Source organism: Microcaecilia unicolor, chromosome 1, assembly GCF_901765095.1.
Source record: "Microcaecilia unicolor chromosome 1, aMicUni1.1, whole genome shotgun sequence".
Lineage (NCBI taxonomy): Eukaryota > Metazoa > Chordata > Amphibia > Gymnophiona > Siphonopidae > Microcaecilia > Microcaecilia unicolor.
In genome coordinates this window covers 166,902,825-166,925,472 of record NC_044031.1, presented here as the reverse complement: position 1 = coordinate 166,925,472, position 22,648 = coordinate 166,902,825, and the positions used below count along the sequence as shown (strand labels likewise).

The 22,648-nt window shown below is 41.8% G+C and overlaps 1 protein-coding gene across 5 annotated transcripts in view; it reads right to left on the bottom strand.

Moving 5' to 3' along the window:
• Positions 1-22,648, bottom strand: part of NFE2L3 (nuclear factor, erythroid 2 like 3) — a 104,611-nt gene that overhangs the window by 36,864 nt on the left and 45,099 nt on the right. For 4 of the 5 annotated variants that reach the window (XM_030202179.1, XM_030202170.1, XM_030202189.1 and 1 more), the window contains exons 3-4: positions 20,508-20,588; positions 106-210 (exon numbers count right to left, since the gene is read on the bottom strand). In XM_030202179.1, the coding sequence (XP_030058039.1) occupies positions 106-210; positions 20,508-20,588 (186 nt within the window). The remainder of the gene's footprint in view (positions 1-105; positions 211-20,507; positions 20,589-22,648) is intronic. The other variant, XM_030202162.1, reaches the window with a different exon arrangement.

The window sequence follows — 22,648 nt, the reverse complement described above, 5'->3', positions numbered from 1 at the left end:
TTGAGGTAAGAAATTAAGGAAAATGTGGATAATACCAGGAGAACATAGGCCTGATAATTCTAATGTCTTAAAAAGACCAATGGTTTGAAAGGAAAATCTACATACCTGTAGTGCTGGCAAAGAAAGAAAGTCCTGCAATAGTTCTCCCATGGAATTACTCTGTAATATTTCTGATGTAGGCTGTGCAGAAGCAGTGTTTGCATTCATGCCCTTTAAACAAACAAAAACAAAAATACCTCAACTCCTTGAGAAAAAAAAACACACAATCCCCTGGATTCTATATAGAGCGACTTACGTTGTGCATGCAAATCCAGTTGTATTCTGTATTTGCACACACAACTTAGTTAATAAGCCAATCAGTGCCGATCATTGCCAATTAACAAGCAACTGTTGACACTAATTGGCATTAGAGTTTACACGTTGAACTGTGTAAGCATATTCTGTAACGTGCTGTGCGTAAATTCTAAGTCACATAGTTGAAAACAGGGCATGGCCATGGCCATGGGCGTGGAAGGGGTGGGTCATAGGCATTTCTAAAAATCTATGTGTATTATAGAAGACACGCAGTCCGCGACTAATTTAGGCATCAGAATTTATACCAAGTTTTCCTTGGCATAAGTGCCCGTGACTAAATTTAGTTATGTGGACCAGCACTCAGCATATTCTATATACCATGTGGAAATTTAGGCTTATTCTATAAAGTACACCTAAATTAATGTGTACTTTACAGAATATGCTTAGGCAAATTTCATTTCAGTGCCGATTTTCTTTAGGCGTGATATATAGAATCTAGTCCAAAATGTTTAACATTTTCAGCTGTCATCCCAATTACACATAAAGGGGTGCCCCAATCCAATTTGAAATTTGCAGTAACGTAAGTTGGTTTACTTATAATGGCTTATCCAAATACTTGCATTAGAATGCAGGACTGGTAACGTCTAACAATGGCTCTCATACCTGTCCTGGGGAGGCCACAGCCTGTCAAGTTTTCAGAATATCCCTAATGAGTGGAGGGGTAGCCAAGTGGTGAGTGGAGGGGTAGCCAAGTAGTACAAGCCTTGACATCCAGAGGCGGTCGGTTCAAATCCCATTGTTGCACCTTGTGATCTTGGGCAAGTCACTTAACCCTCCATTGCCTCAGGTACAAAATTAGATTGTGAGCCCTCCAGGGACAGGGAAAGACCCAGTATACCTGAATGCAACTCACCTTGAGCTACCACTGAAAATCCAAATTAATAATGCAGGGCTCGACAGTTTCTTAGGATATAGGAGCCAGCCCAAAAATCTAAGCGTCAGACTCAGAACAACTGGTATTTTTATTCATTTTATGCACATTTATAGTGCGCTGAGGCACAGCAAGTTATTTAACATAGTTGCTCTCCCCTTTGCCCAACCACCTATCTGGCAATTGAGAGAGGCTTTAGGCTGTATTTGGTGGGGCAATGAGAGAGAGAAGCTAAAGCTGCAGCTACTACGGGTGAGTGGCGACAGAGCACCCACTCACCTACCCCCAAAAGCTGCAGTCTTAGCATCTCTCCATTGACCACCTGCCCGAAGCAGCTGTAGTTTTACCCCCTCCCCACTGCTAGTCCAATCCACTACAAGCAAACACAACCACTCTTCATCGCCTACCCAGCCACCCCAGGAGAAGCCATGACTCACATCCCTGTCCACAGCAGTAGCCTCTGAAATGTATTTATTTATGAAAACTTGATATACCGTGATGGGCCAAACAAAATGGCTTCTATGCAGTTTACAATAAAACAATAGCTGCATAAAGAAAATAGAGAAAGAAGGAAGAAAAAAAACACACAGTCTTAATGGGAAGTAGGATATGTAATCTTGAATAGGTGTGCTTTTAAAGCTGCCTTAAACTTCATGTATGAGGATTCTGAGCGCAAGTGAGCAGGAAGTGAGTTCCAAAGCCATGGACCAACATAACAGATAGTGGTGGAGAGCGTAACATCAAGGTGAATAACAGAAGGTGGCGGGAGGCAAAGTGTATTAACAGTAGCAGATCGAAGAAACCGTGTGGGTGAACTGGGTATGAACAGGCATGAAAGGTAATTCAGAGAAGACGCAAAACAAGATTTGAAAACAAGAATCCGTGCGGAAAGCGGCAATCAAAGTTCTGCCTGAAGCAGGGGTGAAATGCGATTAGAAGGTTTAGAACGATAAAGGAGACGAACTGCAGTGGACTGGACAAGCTCTACCCTCTAAGTATCAGGTGAGTTCCCACCCACCAATTCCCCCCCAAGATAATTCTCACCTAGGACACTTCCCACCAAGGAATTCCCCCACCTCAAAAAAAAAAATTCCCACCCTCCCTAGCGATTTTTAATTTTACCGACCATAGCTTCTTTCTTGTATCGGGTCCCATAAGTCCTGGCAGTGCTTTTTTTTTTTTGTGGCATCTGGAACTAGGAGGTTAGAGCAGTATACAGATGTACACAGAACACGTATAATAATGGAATAACTTTTCATAGGTAGAGCTGTAATTTGTTATAAATCGTAATCAGTGTCATTTTGAGGGGCTGAACTAGGTTGAAACCTAGTTTTGGGGGTGTGGGGGGCATTGCCCCTCCCCCCCCCCCCCCCCCCATGAACTGCAGTTTGTATTTATTTACTTATTTATGACATTTAAATCCTGGATTAAACATGAATTAGGTTGAAAGCTAGTTTGGGTGTGTGTGTGTGGTGGTGGGGGGGGGGGGCATTTCCCCCCACAAAACTGCATGTCTGGAAGGCTATGGGGGGGGGGGGGTGAGGGGGTACTGACCCTTCTATTGATCTGGAAAAGGGAGGGAGACTGGAATTGTCCTCCTTGGTGTGGTGGGAATTGGTTCAGTGGTAATTGTCCAGGAACTGTCCAGGTGGAAACTAACCTAGAACCACCCTCTACCCCTCCAAAAAAATAGCTTCACTCAATCATCATTCCCCTCACCCCCCCCCCCCCCCCCCCCCCCACCCAGAATCACCACCTGAGCCTCAATGCACCTTGAAGGCTGCTTCTGCGGTTGCTAGCACTCTAAGTATCCTCCTGACCAAGATGGCTCCATGTGGGCTGCCTCTCCAGGATTTCTCTGTTTCCACCCCCCTCCCCCAGTGTGCACACTCATACACCCATAGCTCTCTCTCTCTGCCTTCCACCATCATACACACACACCTAGAAGACAATTTTCCAGAATGATTGGGGGTGTGAAGCCCATCTACAAATTATCCCTTCTTGGTCCAAAAGAACACATTTGCTCAATAGTGGGGTTGCACAAGCATCCACAGAGCTGGCATCTACGAATACACACTCACGGCTCTCTCTCTGCCCATCCCCCCCCCCCAACAGCTCTCTCTCTCTCTCCCCCCCAATACACGCACACACACACACCCAAAGCTCTTTCTCTCTACCTCCTCCAACATACACTCCATTATACCCTTCTGTAGCATACACTCCCCACCCCAGTAGCTGTTGTCCAATGAGGATCCCCCTTCAAAATTGAATTCTTAATACTGTTCTCCAGCATTTTATCTTCTCCACATGCACAACTGTATTTTTATTTATTTTTGTTGTGTTTGCATCCACAGAGTCATTCCTCTTGTCAGTCACACATGATCAAGGTAAACAGCTGTTTAGGCTGGCCTGAATGGGTCTCTCTTCTCTCCCTATACAATATCTGTTTTCTCACAAATAATGATCCCATTCCCTAATCAGCAACTGGGTATCTGGGTGGCTCAGCTTCAGTATCTGAGACCCCAAACCAGACACCACCCTCCTAGCTCCAGCAAGGTAAGAATCAGGAGGTATATATTTCACTTGACCAAAATATTCAGTAACTGTCATCTCACTAGACCTTACTTCAGTTTTTACATGGTCGGCCATGATCTATTACTTGATCAATTTACTCTATTGGTATTATCATAGTAACATAGTAGATGACGGCAGAAAACGACCTGCACACTCCATGCAGTCTGCCCAACAAGATAAACTCATATGTGCTTCTTTATGTGTATACCTGACCTTGATTTGTATCTGCCATTTTCAGGGCACAGACCGTAGAAGTCTGCCCAGCACTAGCCCTGTCTCTCAACCACCAGCCCTGCCTCCCACCACCGGCTCCGCCACCCAATCTCGGCTAAGCTTCTAATGTATTCTTGAAATATCTAAAGTGTTTACTTGAATCATGTAGAATCAGGCTCAAAGTTTTAACATAGCAGGGTCTGGGTCCAGTGAATGAGGGTTGCAAACAACTTCCCTGCAAACCTCCACCACAGACAAATAGGGTTCACAGCAGATAGTCGATTTTAAGTAAAAAGGAGCTCATCAGCACTTAAAATTAATTGTTCCAGGAACAACTGCTGCCACCTCCCAGTGAGCTCATATTTATTTATTTATAGCATTTATACCCCGCTCTTTCCCGCTCGATAGCAGGTTCAGTATATACAGGAGATGGTGATTCAATGAGCCACAGATGCCTATATACTCCATAAAACACTCATCCGTACTCAAATCAATGCTGCCCCAAATCACCTGAAACTGGTTTCCAAAGAGCTTAAAGTCACTGGGTAAGAACATTAAGTAAGGCAGTTCAGCAACACAAATATATGCATTCAACCCTTTTAATGAGGTATCCAACTCTATATCCATCCCACAGCTGCAATGAAAAAAGAAGGAACATAATGCCAGCCACTAGAGTCTCATGTCTGCTCATAAATTGATCAGTCTGCTAAATTTTGACCACATACAGGCCAAACCACTACAATTTAGAACAGTGATTTGTTTAATCCAAGGACTTTCCTGCTGACTGGGGCTATGAAATCATGGCTTTGTCCTGCAATAAACAAAACAAACCTCTTCAAATCAGGGTTTAGTCCTTGTGTGGTTCTCTTCCTATCTTTCTCACCGCACATATCAAATTTTCTCTGCATCTTGCTTCCCCAAGAAATACCTCTACTCTTCCTTGGGTTTCTCTGGGCTCCATTCTGGCACCTTTTCTCTCTCCTCTTATTACTGTAATTCAGTCCTGTGGCTGTAGTCCTTACTGTTATTTCAATGACATCCAAATACTATTTGCACCATCCTCTAACTCCACTCAATTACAGCTAAAAATTCAAATTATCTCTGAACATCTCCAAATCTGAATCCATTATTTTTCCTAATCCCTACTGCAATTTACCACCACCTCTTGTTTTACTTGATTGTTCTTTTGCATTTCAAGAACAAGTTAGAATACTAGGAGTAATTTTTGATTAAAAGTTAACATTCAAGTAGCACACAAAGTTCTTCAAGCATCATTCTTTGCCCTTCAACCTATTAGATAATGTAAATCGTACTTCCCCAGATCTTGTGTTCATTCTCTCTTTCTGTCACTGGTAATTACTCACTTAGATTTTTGTAATTCTTTGTTTTCAGGACTTTCACTAACCTCTCTCAAGTGACACCTCTTTTGATGTCCGAACACAGGTTACTAGTATCTGCAAGCATCCATTACAAACTCATAGCATTGGTATACAAAGGTTTGCAACCCCATTCTCCCAACTACATTTGCTACAGGTGTACCATCCATCTTGCCTTCATTCCTCTAAGTATGTCTTGCTGCACCTTCTCCCTCCTTCCGTTATTCATCTGGATGTCACTAGAGAAACATCATTTTCATATGCCGCACCAAAACTGTGGAAAGTGCTCCCTTAGCATTATGATCAGTATCCTCCTTCTTGACCTTCAAAAACCTCCTTAAAACTTGGCTTTTTAAACAAACAGTCTCTACGGTGCTTTCTTAATAAATTGGACTGGGGAAAATCCACTATTTCTGGGATAAGAAGCATAAAATGTTTTGTACTTTTTGGGGATCTTGCCAGGTATTTGTGACCTGGATTGGCCACTGTTGGAAACAGGATGCTGGGCTTGATGGACCTTTGGTCTGTCATAGTATGGCAATACTTGTGTTCTTTCTTCTCCTTTCTTTTCCCTCTACTTTTTTTTTTTTGTATGTGCTATTATGTCCCCATAAGTATGGTTCAATCATTTTTATTAATGTTCAACTGTCCAAACAATCATAACATTTCTGTTTTATCCACAATTTTGGTATCACTTAAGTATACATAAACAGAACTCACTCAACTAGAACATCATAAAATTTTCCCCCTTTTTCTGCCCTCCCCTGCTCTCCCATCCCCTGTAATCCTGTTGGTGTTTCAACCCTACACTCCCCTTTATCTCCCCTCCCCCCTTCCCCTATTGTTTTACAGTTCAAGGTTGCTACAGACTTGAATATCAATGTAGAAATCAATAAAAAGTTCAAATGTTCAACAGGCGGCCTCTTGCTGTCGGGGGCAAGGTCATCCAAAACGGAGCCCATCGTGTTTTAAATCTCTTTCCTGCTGGTGATGAAATGTCTCCCACTCCAACTCTCTCCAGGCGCAACAATGTTATCATTTGTGTGCGCCATTGCTGGACACTTGGTTCTGTTGCAGACAACCAATTTATAAGGATAACCTTTTTTGCCATGACAGTGGTCCGCACTGCAAAGTCTCACAGACCTTTTGGTGTTGGTTTTCCCAAAGCCGGTTGGCCGAACAACAGTTTGGCGTCCAATTGCCAATTTGCCGTCCACTATCTGCTCACTTGCTGTGTAACTTGTGTCCAAAAATGTTTAATATGTGGGCAGTTCCAAAACATGTGCCCTAAAGTTGCACCTCCCCCCCCCCCCCCCCCTCGCACTTAGGGCAGGCGCCATCTGCTGATATTCCCATGTGAAAAGCTCTTCTGGGCGGGATATAACAGCGTAGAGCAAATTTATATTGTAACTCCCAGTGTGACTGTGCCCACATTGTCCTTCTTATTGACAAAATGTGCGTTCTGTATAATTCTTCAGGTAGAGATAGTCCCAAGTCCATATTCCATGCTTGAGCTATAGCATTATATTGTAATTCTGCTGCTGTATCTCTGATGTGCCTGTGGTGGAAGGATAGCGGCACCTTCTGTTGTGCAGGGAGTGAAAAGGCATCTGCTAATTCTTCTTGGACATCCTCTGTTATATCTTCCCATTCCAAACTGTTCACATAGTGCCGCAGTTGATAATAATAAAATATATCAGTATCCAGCAGGGAGAATTCCTTCTGCAAAGCGGGGAATGTTTTAAGCTTCCCTTCTACAGTCAGTACATGATACAGGTAAGTGATCCCTTTAGTCTTCCACACTACAAATCTAGGGTACAGGTTTCCCAGCGGGAAGGAGGGGTTCCCACAGAGCGCCAGAAATGGTGTGACTGTGTGTTTGAACTGATGCAACCTGCACACCCAGCGCCACACCACTCGCGCGGTGGGTATAATCCCTGTCAATTCAAGAACCTCTGGGATAACACTGGTTCCTGAATGCAACATATGGCTAAAATGAGTCTCCCCAGTCAATTGTAACTCCATGGTTCTTGCTGTGTAGTGTTGTGTATCTTTATACCAATCTGTTATATGCCTCATCCCTCCTGCTACCGTAATGTGCCTCAAACTGATCAAGCCCAGACCCCCATATTCTGCCGGGATCTGCAATATTGTTAAAGGAGCTCTTGGTTTCTTGCCCTTCCACAAAAATGTTTGCGTGACTCGATTCAACTGTTTTTCATCTTTACTTTTTAAGTATAATGGTAAGACCTGGAAAATATATAACCATCTGGGGATAATGATCATATTAAATAGCGCTATCCGGCCTAGTAGTGATAATAGGTATGTGGACCAGGTACGTAATGCTGCGCTTGTGTCAGTCATTAATTTTGTAACATTGACTTCATACAGCCTGGAAAGATCTTTTGGGATCCGGACTCCTAAATACCTAAAAGAGTCCCCCACCCAAGATGCATTGTCTTCCCCTGTTATGTTGAGTACCTGTGTTTTCTGAACATTAAGGGTGAAACCCGATAGTACCCCAAAACCCTCTATGATGGAAAGCAGATTCGGTAGGGAGTCTCAAGGATTTTGCATTACCACCAGAAGGTCGTCCGCAAACGCCAACACTTTTACCAGCTTTCCACCCACTTCTATCCCCTCCACCTCGCTTCCCCTCTGGATAGTCTGGATAATAGGCTCTATTGTTAGTATAAATAGTAATGGAGAGAGGGGGCACCCCTGTCTGGTACCTCTGCTCACTGGGAACACTTCTGTTTTCACTCCATTGATACTTATTAATGCTTTGGGATCTGCATATAGTGTCTGAATCGCCTGCAGGAACTAGCCTCGAAATCCCATGTGACCCAACACCCCGAACATATATTGCCAGTTTACTTTATCAAAAGCCTTTTCGGCGTCGAGGCTAACCGCCAAAGCTGGTGTTTCCCACTGTTGGCAGTGTGCCATGGCTAGTAACAATTTTTGCATGTTTTTAACTATTTGTCTGTTTTGAACAAATCCCACCTGTTCCTGGCCGATCAACTCAGGTAAAATACGGGCAAGTCTGTCTGCCAGTATTCTTGCCAATATCTTTACTTCAACATTCAGCAGGGAGATTGGCCTGTATGAATCTGCCTTATCTGCTGATTTCCCGGGTTTCAACAACAAGATTATTTGTGCCTCATTGGCGTAATCTGGGAATGCACCTTGAGCCACCACTTGGTCATAGTAAGCTGTTAAGGGCCCTATGAACTGCATCTGTAATAGTTTATAAAACTCCCCAGTGAGTCCATCAGGCCCAGGTGCTTTAAAGTGTTTTAACGTTTTTAAAACCTTTTGTAGTTCCTTCCCGGATATAGGTTCATTCAATTGGGTTATCCCCTGTTGCCCCACTTGTGGTAGTCCCAACGCTGTCAAATGTTCTTCTAGTTGTTGTTGGTCTGTCTGGCCTGGGGACATGTATAACTTAGAAAAATGCGTTTTCAATATCTCTGCTATTTGTTCTGAGTTATTCTGAGCTTTTCCTTGTTGATCCCTTATGGTAGTGATAACTCGAGAGGGTCCCCATGTTTTAGTTATACGAGCCAGCAGTGGACCTACCCTGTCTCCATATTTTTGAAATTTGTATTTTTGATAGTGTAAGGTTCTTGTAGCCCTCTCATGCAACAGTGTGTTGAGGGCTACCTGTGCTGCATGATGTGTCTCCTTATTACTTCTAGTAGGGGCCCTGACCAAGCGCTTTTTGGCTATGCTTAACTCCTTCTCTAGCTGTACTATGGCTCTAGCAATTTTCTTATTTCGGGCGCTCACATAAGCAATAACCTCTCCCCGAAGCACTACTTTTGCTGTGGACCAATATAATATTGGGTTTTTGGAATGTTGCTGATTAAAGGTTTCAAATTCCTTCCATTTCTGATGAAGATATTTAACGAACTCCTTCTGCTTATACAAGTACGTCGGAAATCTCCATCTCCTCGCCCCTTGGTAATACGGTGGTGCTTCCAGATCTATCCAAACCATCGCATGGTCGGAAATTTCTTCCGGGCCTATACTAGCTTCCAGCACCCACGTAAATAATCCCTGATCTACTAGTATGTAATCTATTCTTGAGTATGTGCCGTGTGCCCTTGAGAGATGCGTGTAGTCACGCTCCCCCGGATGCAGAGCCCTCCAGGCATCCACGAGATTTAATTGGTGTTTAAAATCCGAAAGGGCTCTGGATCTGGGACCCCCAAGGTGTGCCCCTCTTGGAGATGAGCAGTCCATCTGTGGATCTCCTACCAGATTAAAACCTCCCATTATTAGTAATTTTAAGGTTTGGTGCGGCATACATTTTTGAATTATTTGTTTGAAAAAGTCTTTATCATAAGTATTCGGTGCATATAGCGCTAATAACAAGATTTCCCTATTTTGTAACCACAAATGTATGAGCACATACCGACCCTGGGGGTCTGCACTGATCAGCTCGGACTTTGCCTGTAACCCTTTTCTAAGCAAGATTGCCACTCCTCCTTTTCTGCCTTCCTGTGTTGCTGCGTGTACTTCCCCCACCCAACTCCTTTGTAGTTTCTTATGCTCTTCTGTGGTTAACCGTGTTTCCTGGAAGCACGTGATATCAGCTTTGTGCTGTTTTAATGATGCTAGTATTTTTGCCCTTTTTATTGGCGATGTAATTCCTCCCACATTCCAGGTGATAATCCGGGTTCCCTTACCCATGATCCCCTATGGGCCTATTCCTATCCTGTGTAATTTTGTATTCCAGACCATCAGGCGCCCAGCCCCGCCCGATAGTCTCTCTATTTTCCTCCTGCCCCTTTAGCGGTGGCCACCTTTTCCTGTAATTGATCTTACTATTGTCAAATATTTTATTCAACTTCATCAACCTTGTACCATACTTTATGCCATCTAAACCCCTCTCCCCTACCCTCTGTGTGTCCCCCCTCCCACCCACTTCCTCCCTCCTTTCTTCTGCTTCCCCTTGTAACTCCCCATATATCCCCATCTCTTCCCTATTTGAAAAGAAGAAGTCTTGTGTGATGATGGCAACCCCTCCCCCCGGCCCGACCTTTCCATGTATAATTTTATGACCTGACCCTTATGTTCCCTTCGTTCCAACCGAGTTTACATTATTTAATATCTCCTTTCCCTTCTACCATTCCTCTGTTAAGCCATTCAGTTCTTGCCCTATTGAGAACAGTTTTAACATCTCTTAAATATTTTAAACATTCTTTCATAACGTCAATATAACTAAGAGTTTAAAGTCCTTTCTAAGTTGCAGTCTCAGCCCTGACATAGCACTGTCTCACCGTGCCATTGAAAGCTTGTACCTCTCACTGCTCTGCAACCATCTTGGTTTTCAGGTTTGCTCTTTCGTGCTCCTCTCCATAGTTGCCATGAACTTCTTTGCTGCTTCAGGCGTATCAAATGTTTTCCAGGCTCCTTTGTGCTGTATTTTTAGTAGTGCAGGATAAATAAGCATAAATCTATTATTAGTCTCAAAGAGCTCTTTACATAAAGGAGTAAACTGCTTCCTCTTTTCCTGGAGTGCAGGGGAGTAGTCCTGAAAGACCTTTACCGGGGATCCCTCATACTGCAACGTTTCTCATTTCTGCCTGGCTCCTCTCATGATCTCCACTTTATAAATAAAATTATGAATTTTCGCTATGACCACTCGTGGCCGCAACATTCCTTCTTGTTTACGGCCCATCCTGTGGGCCCTCTCCAAACACAGTGGGCCCACGCTGTCTGAGAGGGTGAACTCCGTTTTCAGCCATCGTTCCAGGATGGTAGGCAGCACCGAGTCGGTGATTGTTTCTGGGATCCCAACGATGCGGATGTTCAATCTCCGTGACCTGTTTTCCAGGTCATCGATTTTGTAGTCCTGCAGGCGAACTTGTTTTTGCAGCGCCTCCATTGTCATCTGTCTCTCCGCCGCTCTATCCTCGCTATCGGACATCCGTTTCTCCAATTCGCCGGTGCGACGAACTGTGTCTGTCAATCGCTCCTCAAGCCCCGCAATTTGGTCTGATAATCGTTTTAATTGGGGTTCCATAGCCCCTTTTACCGCCTCCGTGATTTGCTGAAGCTGCAAGGCGGTGAATGGCGGTTGCGATGATTGTCCCGGTCCTGGGCTACGCGCCATCTTGGATTCGCCTGCTGCATGCGGTTTGTCATTTTCTTTTTTCCCCGCTTTTCCAGGCATCTCGGCGTTTCCCCTGATAACGAAGGGGTCCATACACTAGACTCGCTGTTCCTTCTCGGTCTGGGCGCTCCGTTGTTTATTTCAAGGTGATTTCGGGCGCTTAGGTTCGGGGTTGCCTCGGAGAGGAACCAACACACGTCTGTTCCTCTCAATGCATCACGTGACCTCCTTTCCCTCTACTTTAATTTATCTTTATGTTCTATGATTGATATCCCGCCATTCACTATATGATAGTAAGATGGTTAACAAATTTTATAAAAATAAATGAAAAGGAAAGAAGAGTAGCTGTGCATCAGGCCATATCCTCCATCTTTGCCTCTTTGGAACTAAATGCAAAATTTGTACATAGTTCAAATTTTACATTCCATACCAAGTGACAGATGAGGTGGTTGTGGCCTGATACACAGCTGCTCCGCTTTCCTTCTACTTCTATTCAGTGCCCACTGGAGACCTAGGGTGGGTAAGGTTGCCAACGTTTTGACAGAGAAAAGCCAGACATCTGCCCTGATCAATGCCCCCAACCCACGTGTGCTGCCTCCAAGCCCTGCCCCAAGTCCCTTGCCACACCTCCTGCTGCACCTTTCCCTCACCCTGCCCCTCTACAACCAAATGTCCACACTAGGCTTGCCATCTCAGAAGAAATATACGTTCTATGATTATTTTAAAAACCTTGTCTGATGTTATGACAAAACTAAATTTTGAAGTCACCTCAAGTAAGGCCAACATGCAATCCCCCCACTGCAAAAAAACCCCACAAAGCACAAATGCATTCAAAAACAGTGTCGGAACTTACCACAGCCCAACATCACTATCTCCCAGAACTAAAAAAGCCACCACCTTATCCATGAAAAGACAGTACTGTAAAACAGAACAAAACGGGACTGCTAAACATCTCTACACAAACTACGTACTAGCAAAATACTAGACCTTGCTCACACGTGCAAAACACAGACAGACCCTCAAGAATCTGTTTTTGAACAGGCAACTAACTGTACTAAAAGTAGAGGACTGTTTGCAGCAGCTTCAAGCCTAGTCTTGTGGTCATTCTCTGCACCCCTCTGAGTTCTCCATCTTGGGCTCAAGAGCAAGCTACCCTCTGTCTCTCTTCTCCGACAAAGCATCCTCTTTTTCACCAAAGAGGCCAATATCCTTCCTGCATTAAACCCTGCATCTGTCCAGTCAATTGAAAGAACTCCTTTTTTTTTAAACTAAAGTTTAACTTCCACCTCTGCAATAATTCAGAATCCATCTCTCCAATCGCTCAACGTCCACTTCTTCAGTCTGGTTGTCTGTCATCCATTCAATCAGCATCCAGCTTCAAGCACTCATCCTGCCTGTGCAGAACTCTTGGTTTTCAACTACCTGCATGAAATAAGCTATGTTGTACTTATTTGCAATACACAGTTGAAAATAAAGAAAGAGAGTCTTCCTTTGGATGTTGGCTTGGTTTAGTTACTTTTTATGAATAATCATCTTTAGTAAATAATGTGGCCATCCATGTTATCGCAGCAATTCTCCAAAGAAAAAAAAAAACAGACGCCCATAAGAACGTAAACAAATCAACATTTTGAACCCACATTTCCAATGAGCCTATTCCCCCCAATCCTCTGCATCATTCCTCCCCCCCGTATCACAAAAAAACAAAATCTATCCAGTCAGAAGGGAGTTCAGAAGTATTCTCCATAGTCGCATAGTAAGGGAGCCTAAAAAGGGGTTCAAAATGTTTACAAACTTATTAATGAACTTCTTCCCAGCCCGACTCGCAGTCATACATTCCATTTGCATTTGATTTCCCCACATAGGTACATACAGGACCACCAGTGATTACCACAATCAGAATACATTTCCTGGCTCTAAGACAGGCTTTTCAAACAAATATCTCATGATCAACAGACTGCAAGACAAAATCATCAGTAAAAATCCATTAGACATACCTCAACAAGACTAGGTAAGACTCTCCAAGAATACGATCCAAATGTGACTTAAATGCCTGTCAAAACCTTTTGTATTTTTGGGCACGTCCAAAAACAGAAGTTATAAATACGTACATTATCACTTTTTGCACAGGCTGCCCAACTTCCTTTCAACATCTTGGCTACCCAAGTCGGAACCATATATAATGTGTGCATTATTTTGAAATGCTTCCCTTGCAGTTAGGTGGAATTTTGGTTGAATCCACAAAAGAAATAGTCTTCAGAATATTCCTTCCCCAGAACCCGGGCCCACTTAGCAACTGTTGCCCAAAATGAGGAATCTACATTTGGCCATAATTTCTTTATAGAACCGCATATGCTGCTCCCCACTGGCTGCCCATAAACAGATCAAGAGATCGCACCCAGTATCTGTCCTTCTTGTGTCTGTAAATCCTCTATGTAATGTAGGGCTTGTAAATATTTAAACAGTGCTTGGATATGCATTGCAAGATCAGAAAACAAAACACATTTTGAATAAAAGTGGAGATCAAAAAGATCAAATAGTTTCTCATTTTTCTTAACCAAAGTAATATTAATTCTGAGGGGATGTAAAATAATCAAGGGATACTTGTAGAACTGAAAAATCAAGAAGTCCTTTGAATAATGTACCAAGCCTCAGTTCAGAATGACTGGAAAATGGCACAGTAAAAACAGTGAAATGATCCAGGGTGCCAATCCCACAGAGACAAAACCAACACTTATTAGTGAGTTTTATTCATTCATTCTACATAGCTTATTGAACTGAATTAGCTCCTTAAAGAATGCAGATGCTGGCAAATCTTGCCTAAGATCTTGCAGCAACTTAGCAGGCGCCATTTTGATAGGAGTCAGTGGGTCCTGCTTCTCACATTTCACTCCAGCAGTAGCCATGAAAGCCACATCTACCATCATATTTATATATTTTTTGTATGGTAACTTCCATGGTGAATGTACTAGTTCTGATCTGTATCTGTTGTTGGAGAGAGAAAGAGCTTTTATGGATATAAAGCAGTGGTTCCCAAACCAGGTCCTGGAAGCACCCCAGCCAGTCAGGTTTTAGGATATCCACAATGAATATTCATGATAGAAATTTGCATGCACTGACTCTAATGCATACAAATCTCTCTCATGTATATTCATTGTGGGTGGATATCCTGAATTCTTGACTGGCTGGGGCGCCTCCAGGACCAGGTTTGGAAACCACTAATATAAAGCATGTTTACATTTAACTCATAAGAACTGCTATACCGGGTCATATCAAAGGTCCATGAGGGTCATGTATGCAGTGTATCACATATATGCGAGAATTGTTTATCGGGGGTGTCCTGACTAAAAAAAAACGGATTAAGACAGGAGTATGAGGGGAATGTTTATTGGTATCTGAGATTCACAGAATTTTATTAGCAATAACACCTTCCATATCTTTTGAAGTATTAGAGGCTCGATGGTGCTTAGATCTGAACAGACCGATTGCATCTATTGATATACTGAAATTAATCTCGAGAATCCCGGAGCTGGCAGTACGTGCAGAATTGTGTGAATGTCAGTTCCGAGTTTTACACTGAACCTCTCTCACTCAGGCGCAAGTTTTTAAAATTGTGAAGATAGACTCACCACTGTCAGAAATGTAAATGAGACACAAATTCCTTTTTTCATGCATTTTGGGAATGTTTATGAGCTAAGTATTTTTGGAGTTCTGTAGTTCACTCCTTGGAACATTTCCTGGGTTCTTCAGTAACCTCTTCTCCATTAGGATTTCTGTTGGATCGTTTTGAAGTCTTTGTATTGCAGAGAAGGGAAGGTCGTCAACTTACCAGAAAAGCTAGACTAATTGGTTAAAAAAAAAAAAAAAAAGCTATCTTAAGCATATGGATAACAGCAGATTCACCTTCATTCTGGAGTTGGTGTAATAATGCTGATGGAATGACATAGGGCTAGATCCTCTTACAAATGCAAAAATTCTTTGTTAATATGGGAGGTTTATATACAACCTCTATCACCTACAGCACAAGGTTTGGTACTCAAATCTCTTTAATGGTCTCGGACAGATTTTATTTTTAATTATGTTTAAAAAATAATTGAGAACCAATATCTAGCTGATACTAGTTCACTGTTCCATGGGGAGAACAGTAAACTAGTATCTCCCTGTGGTTTTTTCTTTTCTCATGACATAAATTATCATTATTGTCTTGATATCTTGCTAGGTGTTGTAAGTCTTTGTCAATTGTAAATACATCAATACTTCGAGAAGTTTAGTCTCCTTATTTTACTGATTATATAGCTCATACAGTTTCAGCATGGGTGGGACACATCTTTATGATGTTAGAGAGAGAGACAAACTCTGAGCTTTGCTTGTAATTTTATTTTAATATTAGGAGCGTTACGAGAGCAACATATTATTTTTCAATTAGTACTGTTGTAATTGTCTCTTGAAATGGGGAGGGGAGGGATGGAATTGTTGGAGATATGATGATGATGATGACCTGTTGGTACATGGGCAGAGGGCTGTCAATTCAAGGAATTGTTACTGCATCTCTCTTAGAGCTCTGTAAACTTTGAATAAAAAGATTTAAGCATAAAAAGGGGTTGAGAACCACTGTTCTAGATGGAGATCAGGTATATGGTTTTGGCCATGAACCGTCACTACAAGGACAACAGTAGATATGTTGAGATTGGGGGGGGGGGGGGGGGGGGGGTTAAAAATCAATCTTAAAACAGGGAAACAATTCCCAGGTAATTGCATATGAAACTTGATGGCACTAGGATCCCAGCCCTTGTTCTGAGTGAGGTGCATAAGGAACTGCTAGGTCAATACCATCCCTAACCCCTCCAAACATTTTAAACATGCCTGCCATTAAACCTCCATGTTTCTCATTTCCTTCTACAATCAGCTCCTTAAAGCATGCTGATGCTGGCAAATCTTGCCTAAGATCCTGCAGCAACTTAGCAGGCGCCATTTTGATAGGAGTCAGTGGGTCCTGCTTCTCACATTTCACTCCAGCAGTAGCCATGAAAGCCACATCTACCATCATATTTATATATTTTTTGTATGTTCCCAATTAATGAAGCCCAGAAGCAAACACACACATCCAACGTTTATAACAGTTTTTCAAAAAAGAATTCCTACCCACCAGAGACCCTCCCCCCCAAAACCCCAACCACAAATCTACCAGCTAAGAATACAACAACGCCTGGCAGTTCAAAAAAAAAAAAAAGAAAGACCCTCTCCTCCCCAACCAACCAAACCCCTCAGCAGAAGAAGTCTCTCAGAAAAGGGTCCCAAATAACTTCCCATTTAGACAAGGCATGAGAACATATGGCCCAGAGTCTTTCCATTTCACAGATGTACCAGAGTTTGTTTAGCCATTTAAGCAAAGAGGAAACAGTAGGAAATTTCCACTGAGCAACCAAAATGACTCTGGCAGCAGACATAGTGTGTCGAACCAACAAGGCCTGAGATTTAGTGAGGCCTGGAGGTTTCTTAGGAAAAAGAAAATATTCGGGAGACCACTTGATGGGTTTAGCCAGCCAACGCTGAAGTCTATACTGAATAGCCTTCCAATAGGCCCGAACCTTTACACAGGACCACCAAAGGTGACCCATGGTGCCTCTCTGTCCACACTCCCGCCAACACAAAGAGATAGCAGGAAACATGTGGTGAAGACGCACAGGTGTAAGGCACCATCTATAAGAACCTTTATGGCATTCTCTTTAAAGGGAACAGAGATGTAAATCTTCTGTGAAACATTTTCTAAGAGAGTCCAATCCTCATCACCCAGTGTCATCCCTAATTCTTGATGCCAGCACAATTGATGCTAAATGTGGGGGTGTGTTTGCTTATGTTGATATTTATACAGGCAAGAAATGAGACCCCTCGTCCCCTTTGAGTCTTCACAAAAATCCTTCATAGAAGTCCGAGTCTGAGTGGGAGAGAGAAGCAGAGACACATGGTGCCGCAGGCCCTTACCAGGTTCTTGAGAAGAATGGCGCTCTCCATCCTTGCAGCTCAGCACAGGAGTCTTGCTCATTTTGAGAAAAGGGACCGCTAATGAGCAGAGCGGACCATGGAGGAGGCTGAAAGAGTGCTGGATGAAGGCGGATTAAGCCCCTGAAGGTAAGAAAATGTGGAAGCTAGCAACCCAGGCAGCCATTCAGCACCGTGACGTCTGTTTACAAGAGTTTTTAAAAATCTCACTCCTATATATTTTCACGTGTATTTTCTGAGTTAGAATTCATGGTGTGTAAATTCCAAGATGAATCAGTACCCCCTTCCAATTCTTTGGGACTATTACTTATTTATCGTCCCCCAGGTCTATAGTCAAAAGTTGAGCCCCTATTGCTGGATGTGATCTCCCAGTTTTTGAGTAGGTTCCTGTGCCTAATTTTATTGGACAATTTAGACTAATGTTAGAAATTTTAAATCCTTTTTAAATTCTTGGAATTTGGGTTATCAGATAAAGGGCTCTACTCATGAAAAGAGTCATATCCATCGTGCTTAGCTGACAACATGAGCTGGACAGACGCCTGTTCATTGGTCTGACCATTTTCAGTTGGATGCTATATTACATGTTTGTGTGTCCAAGTCTTCTTTTAAACAGTCTAGATCAATTTTATTCAGAGGTAAGATCAATAATGTTACTTTTTCGTCTTAAATGACTTCGGCCATAGGACCAGATTTGAAGGATCCTACTATTCTTAAATCTTATTGGGATTCATTATCAAAATCTGTTTTCGACAGGTTAGCTCCACTGATGTTTAAACGAGTTCCTGCAGGGAAACGAGCTCCTTGGTTTACTTAGTTGTCATCATTTAGAAAGGATTTGGAGGGAAAGTAGAGATATTGCTGATAATCTACTTTGGAGGATGCAATTGAAACTTTACAAGGTAAAAACCACTGAGATCAGACAACCCTATTATGCAAAAATGTTAGGTAGTAAGCAAATAAATACCAGGAAGATTTTTAGTTTAATAAAAGGTTTGACCTCTCCTTCCCTTTCTGATACTGCTAGCCAATCTTCTCTACTTTCTGCCTAACAACTTGCTGATTTTTTTCCACTAAGGTAAATTCAAAAGATTTTAAAATGGAGTTCTTTGCTCAATGGTGGTTCTCTGAATATTACTAAAAATATTGTTACTGTGGATCACTTCTGGGATACCTTTTCTCCTCTATCTAAAAAGGAAGTGGTTTCACTGGTAAAGTAGTTGTCTCATTCACATTGTTTTCATCTATACATTTGTCTTTAATTAACTGGGTTACTTCAGTTGTCAATGATCTTTTGAGATTGGGTGTACTGCCTGTTGATATCGGTCAAATAGTTTTGACCCCTTTACCTAAGGCCATAGGGCTAGGTCTATTATTACTGGCTAGCTTTTTGCAGTCGAAAGTACCAGTATACCTTTTTTTTCTAATAACTAATCGAAACATATCAGTAGGCAATTTGCTGTACACTTAGATACATTTTCATGTCTGCATTTTTCTCAATTTGGCTTTAGGTTGGCTCAAAGCACTGAAACATTATTACTTGTCCCAACTTTTCATATTAAGAAATAGCCGAGTCTAGGTAAGCAGTCCATCCTGTTACAGTCTGATATCTCAGCAGCTTTTGACGCCATAGATCATAACTTGTTATTAGAGAAGTTAAGCGAGATTGGTTTAACAGGCTCAATTTTCAACTGATTTTGTGAATTTTTGTTAAATTGAAGTTATTGTGTTTGCAAAAACAATGCGGTTTCTCAATTTTGGTTCCCAGATTGTGGAGTTCCCTCAGGGTTCTCTACTGAGCCCACTGCTTTTCAATTTGCTTATGTCATTATTTGGATCTATTAAGTTGAGTGTGGATGAGCTTCTACTTTTCTATGCGTATGATATTTTTATGTTCATGCCTGCTTATAGGGATCATGAAGATATCGAAAATAGATTAGCTTCCTGTATAGACCAAATTTAACAATGGGCTTTGAGCAACTTGTTAAGCTGAATACCAACAAACTAAAATCCTATGGTTTAGAAACCCTGATGCTCATGCTCCTAATATTATAACTTTGTCTTTGGGTAAATATTTTTCTGTTGAGGACAAATCTAGGGTCTTAGGTATAATTTTTGATTCTTCTTTAAACTTTTCAATTCCAAATAAATCATTTATAACAGAAAAGTATTTTCAAGACAAGACAGACAGTTACGGTTGGTAAAACTTCTTTTGCTTTACTGGTAAAGATTCTGATCCTCCCCCATTTAGATTACTGTAACGTCTTATATTTGAGTTTATCATCTAAATTGTTAAACTTCAACTCATTCAAAATACTGCTGCTCGGTTGACTTACAGGTTCAAGAAGTTTGACAGCTTTGAACTAGTTTCCTATATGTAAGCAGGTGATATTTAAATCAGGTTGTGTGCTGGTTCAGGTAACTTATGGGCTTACATCAGAATTGTTGGGAAACTTGCTGAATGATTTTTTTAATTAGCCAGTCATCTCGATAACAGGCATTGCTCCTGTTTGTTTTTCCTAGTTACAGATGGGAACGCTTTTTGAGAATCCTTAATACTTGGATTTCTGTTTGCAGTTTGTTAGACTGGAGAATATCTATTTGATATTTTGAAAGAAATTGAAAACCTGTTTGTTTGACAATTGATTTTTTTTTAAATCAGGTTTATTTAATTGATCATATTATGTTGTTTATTCTTTGTGTAACCCGCAGTGAACCTGTTAGGGGATACTGCGGTATAAAAGCAATACATCCAACAGCTCCACTCCAGCCTTCCCGACTGCACGCTGCCACTGCCTCTTCTCAAAAGCCCCATTCTGGCCAATGCAATGTCTCCTTAGTATGATGCTTCCACCCATATCAGGACTGGTTGGACATCACTACCTGTACCTCACACTGAGCTATACTGCGAATGTAAGACAAGCTAGGTTTAAAAAAGTACATTTCATTAAAAACTTGCATTCAGACCCATATAGTAAGAGCAAAATGTTACAAACTTTACCTCTAGTGTATTTTCTGTCTCAGCCAGCAAATGAGTAAATTCGTCTAATAAATGAGGAGAATTTGCTGAGTTTCTGCTGCTCTGTTAAGAAAACAGACAACTCAATTTAGAATATGTATTGATATCCACAGCTCATAAAACTAACAGGCAAGGTAGAAATTATGCTGACTGGAATGGTATTTTTTATTTGCTAAAAGTTCAGATGATATATACACAAGGTGTTATAGCTTTGTAATTGTTTTACCCTTCATCTTCAAACACCTCTCCCTAAATGTATGCACCAGGTGGTGCTCTGGGGAGCATCATCACTTCTCCTTGACCAACAGTGCTCACCAAGGTCATGTCAGCCATCTTCTCTCCTCCCAGGCCCCAGCCCAGCACCTCTATGGCACATCCAGGCTTTCAACTATTCCATCACAAAGACTTCAGTTTTTTGTTCTAATCATTCACATGACAAATATTTTCCCGTGGATGCTATAGAAGGTGCCCCAAATTGTAGGAGAATCTAAGATCTGTGCGCAAATAAATTAATGAGCTATCAATAATTGGTTGCTAACAATCAATTATTAATGTTTACCGGCTCTAATTTGGATTTGTGCACAGATTTGGCTGCGCACAAGTCTATAAAGACCCATGTCCAAATCCTCTTGCATGCAACCCAAAAGGGGGCATGGTTATGGGAGATGCATGGGTGGGTAAGGGGCATTCCAAAGAATTATGTACAGTTATAGAATTTGGGGGCTGTGTGCTCAAGTTGCGCATCATAATTTACACCAGGTTTCAGCTGGAGTAAGTCCTTGTTCCCAAAGTTGTGTCAGAATATGCACTAAACACTGTTCTATAAAGAACGCTCAGACTGGATCAATCTTGACAGAATACTGCCAAGCATGAATTTTTCCTGGCGCCTGCTTTTCAGCGCCATTTACTGAGGGGGTCTTTTACAAAGGTGCGGTAGTGGTTTTAGCGCACGCTAAACGCTAGAGATGCCCATCTAAAGACCTCACAGGCAGAAAGAATGCACAAGCAGCAAGCATTCTGCAGTGGAATGGAAGTTCTAGACAAGGGGGTCAACAATCGAGGCTCAAAAGGGGGCAGACTCAGGAGTCACATTAGAAAATATTTCTTCACGGAATGGGTGGTAGATGTAAAAACTGTAAGAGAACTCAGTAAAGCATGAGATATGACATAAGAATCTGCATTGCAAAAAGGCAAAGGTGAAAGCTAGTCATCTACATATGGCATTATAACATGAAAACAAACTAGACAGAATATGAGGCTCATTTTCAAAGCACTTAGCCTCCCAAAGTTCCATAGAAACCTATGGAACTTAGCCTCCCAAAGTGCTTTGAAAATATGCCTCCATATGGGTCTATCCATATCCTATTCTTTTTACCCATAAGCCTATACACAAGGAGGTGTTCCAGAAATAAGTTTGAATCTTTACTGGTCTGATGCTACACTTTCACCTGCCTCCTTTCTCAACCAGCTACCTGTCACCACCCTCCTGCGCTCTGTTGTATCTGTGAAGGTTTACCCAACACCTGTTGTTAGTAGTCGTGGCTAATGTTGTGTACCACACGGAGCTCAGGGGATGGTGCAGGAATACTAACCTCGTCCCACCCTTTCAAAAAGATGTGGGAGGAAAAATAAACTAAATTGGATACTTAACCAAATTAACTAAAACCACCACACTATTAAAGTTTTAAACATTAAGACAGATTTTAATTTCAGAAAGCACTATAACCAATCTTATAACATTTAAAGTAAATAATAATTGTAATACAATGTGCAGATTTACTCTTTTGTTGTGATATCTTACTTATTTTTGTACCTCTTTTCTCTTTTAGGTTCACTTTCGTCAGAACACACCCCAAAATCAGATAAGTATAAATTAATCTTAGCAAACCCAAATTTTCTCTGTATTTTCTCTCTCTCTGTGAGTATTTCCCTGAATTTGATTCTTTGGTGTTTTCTTTTCTCTTTTCAGGTCTCCGTAAGCAGCCCACCCTTCTCACCAAGGAAATAAGGTAAGTATTGTTTTTTTTTTCTTCCCTATTAGTCTTTCTCTCTTTACTTCTATTCACTGTTTGTGTCCCAGAATGTCACTTAGCTGTCGTTGGTTCACTCTCCGTTCTTGTCGC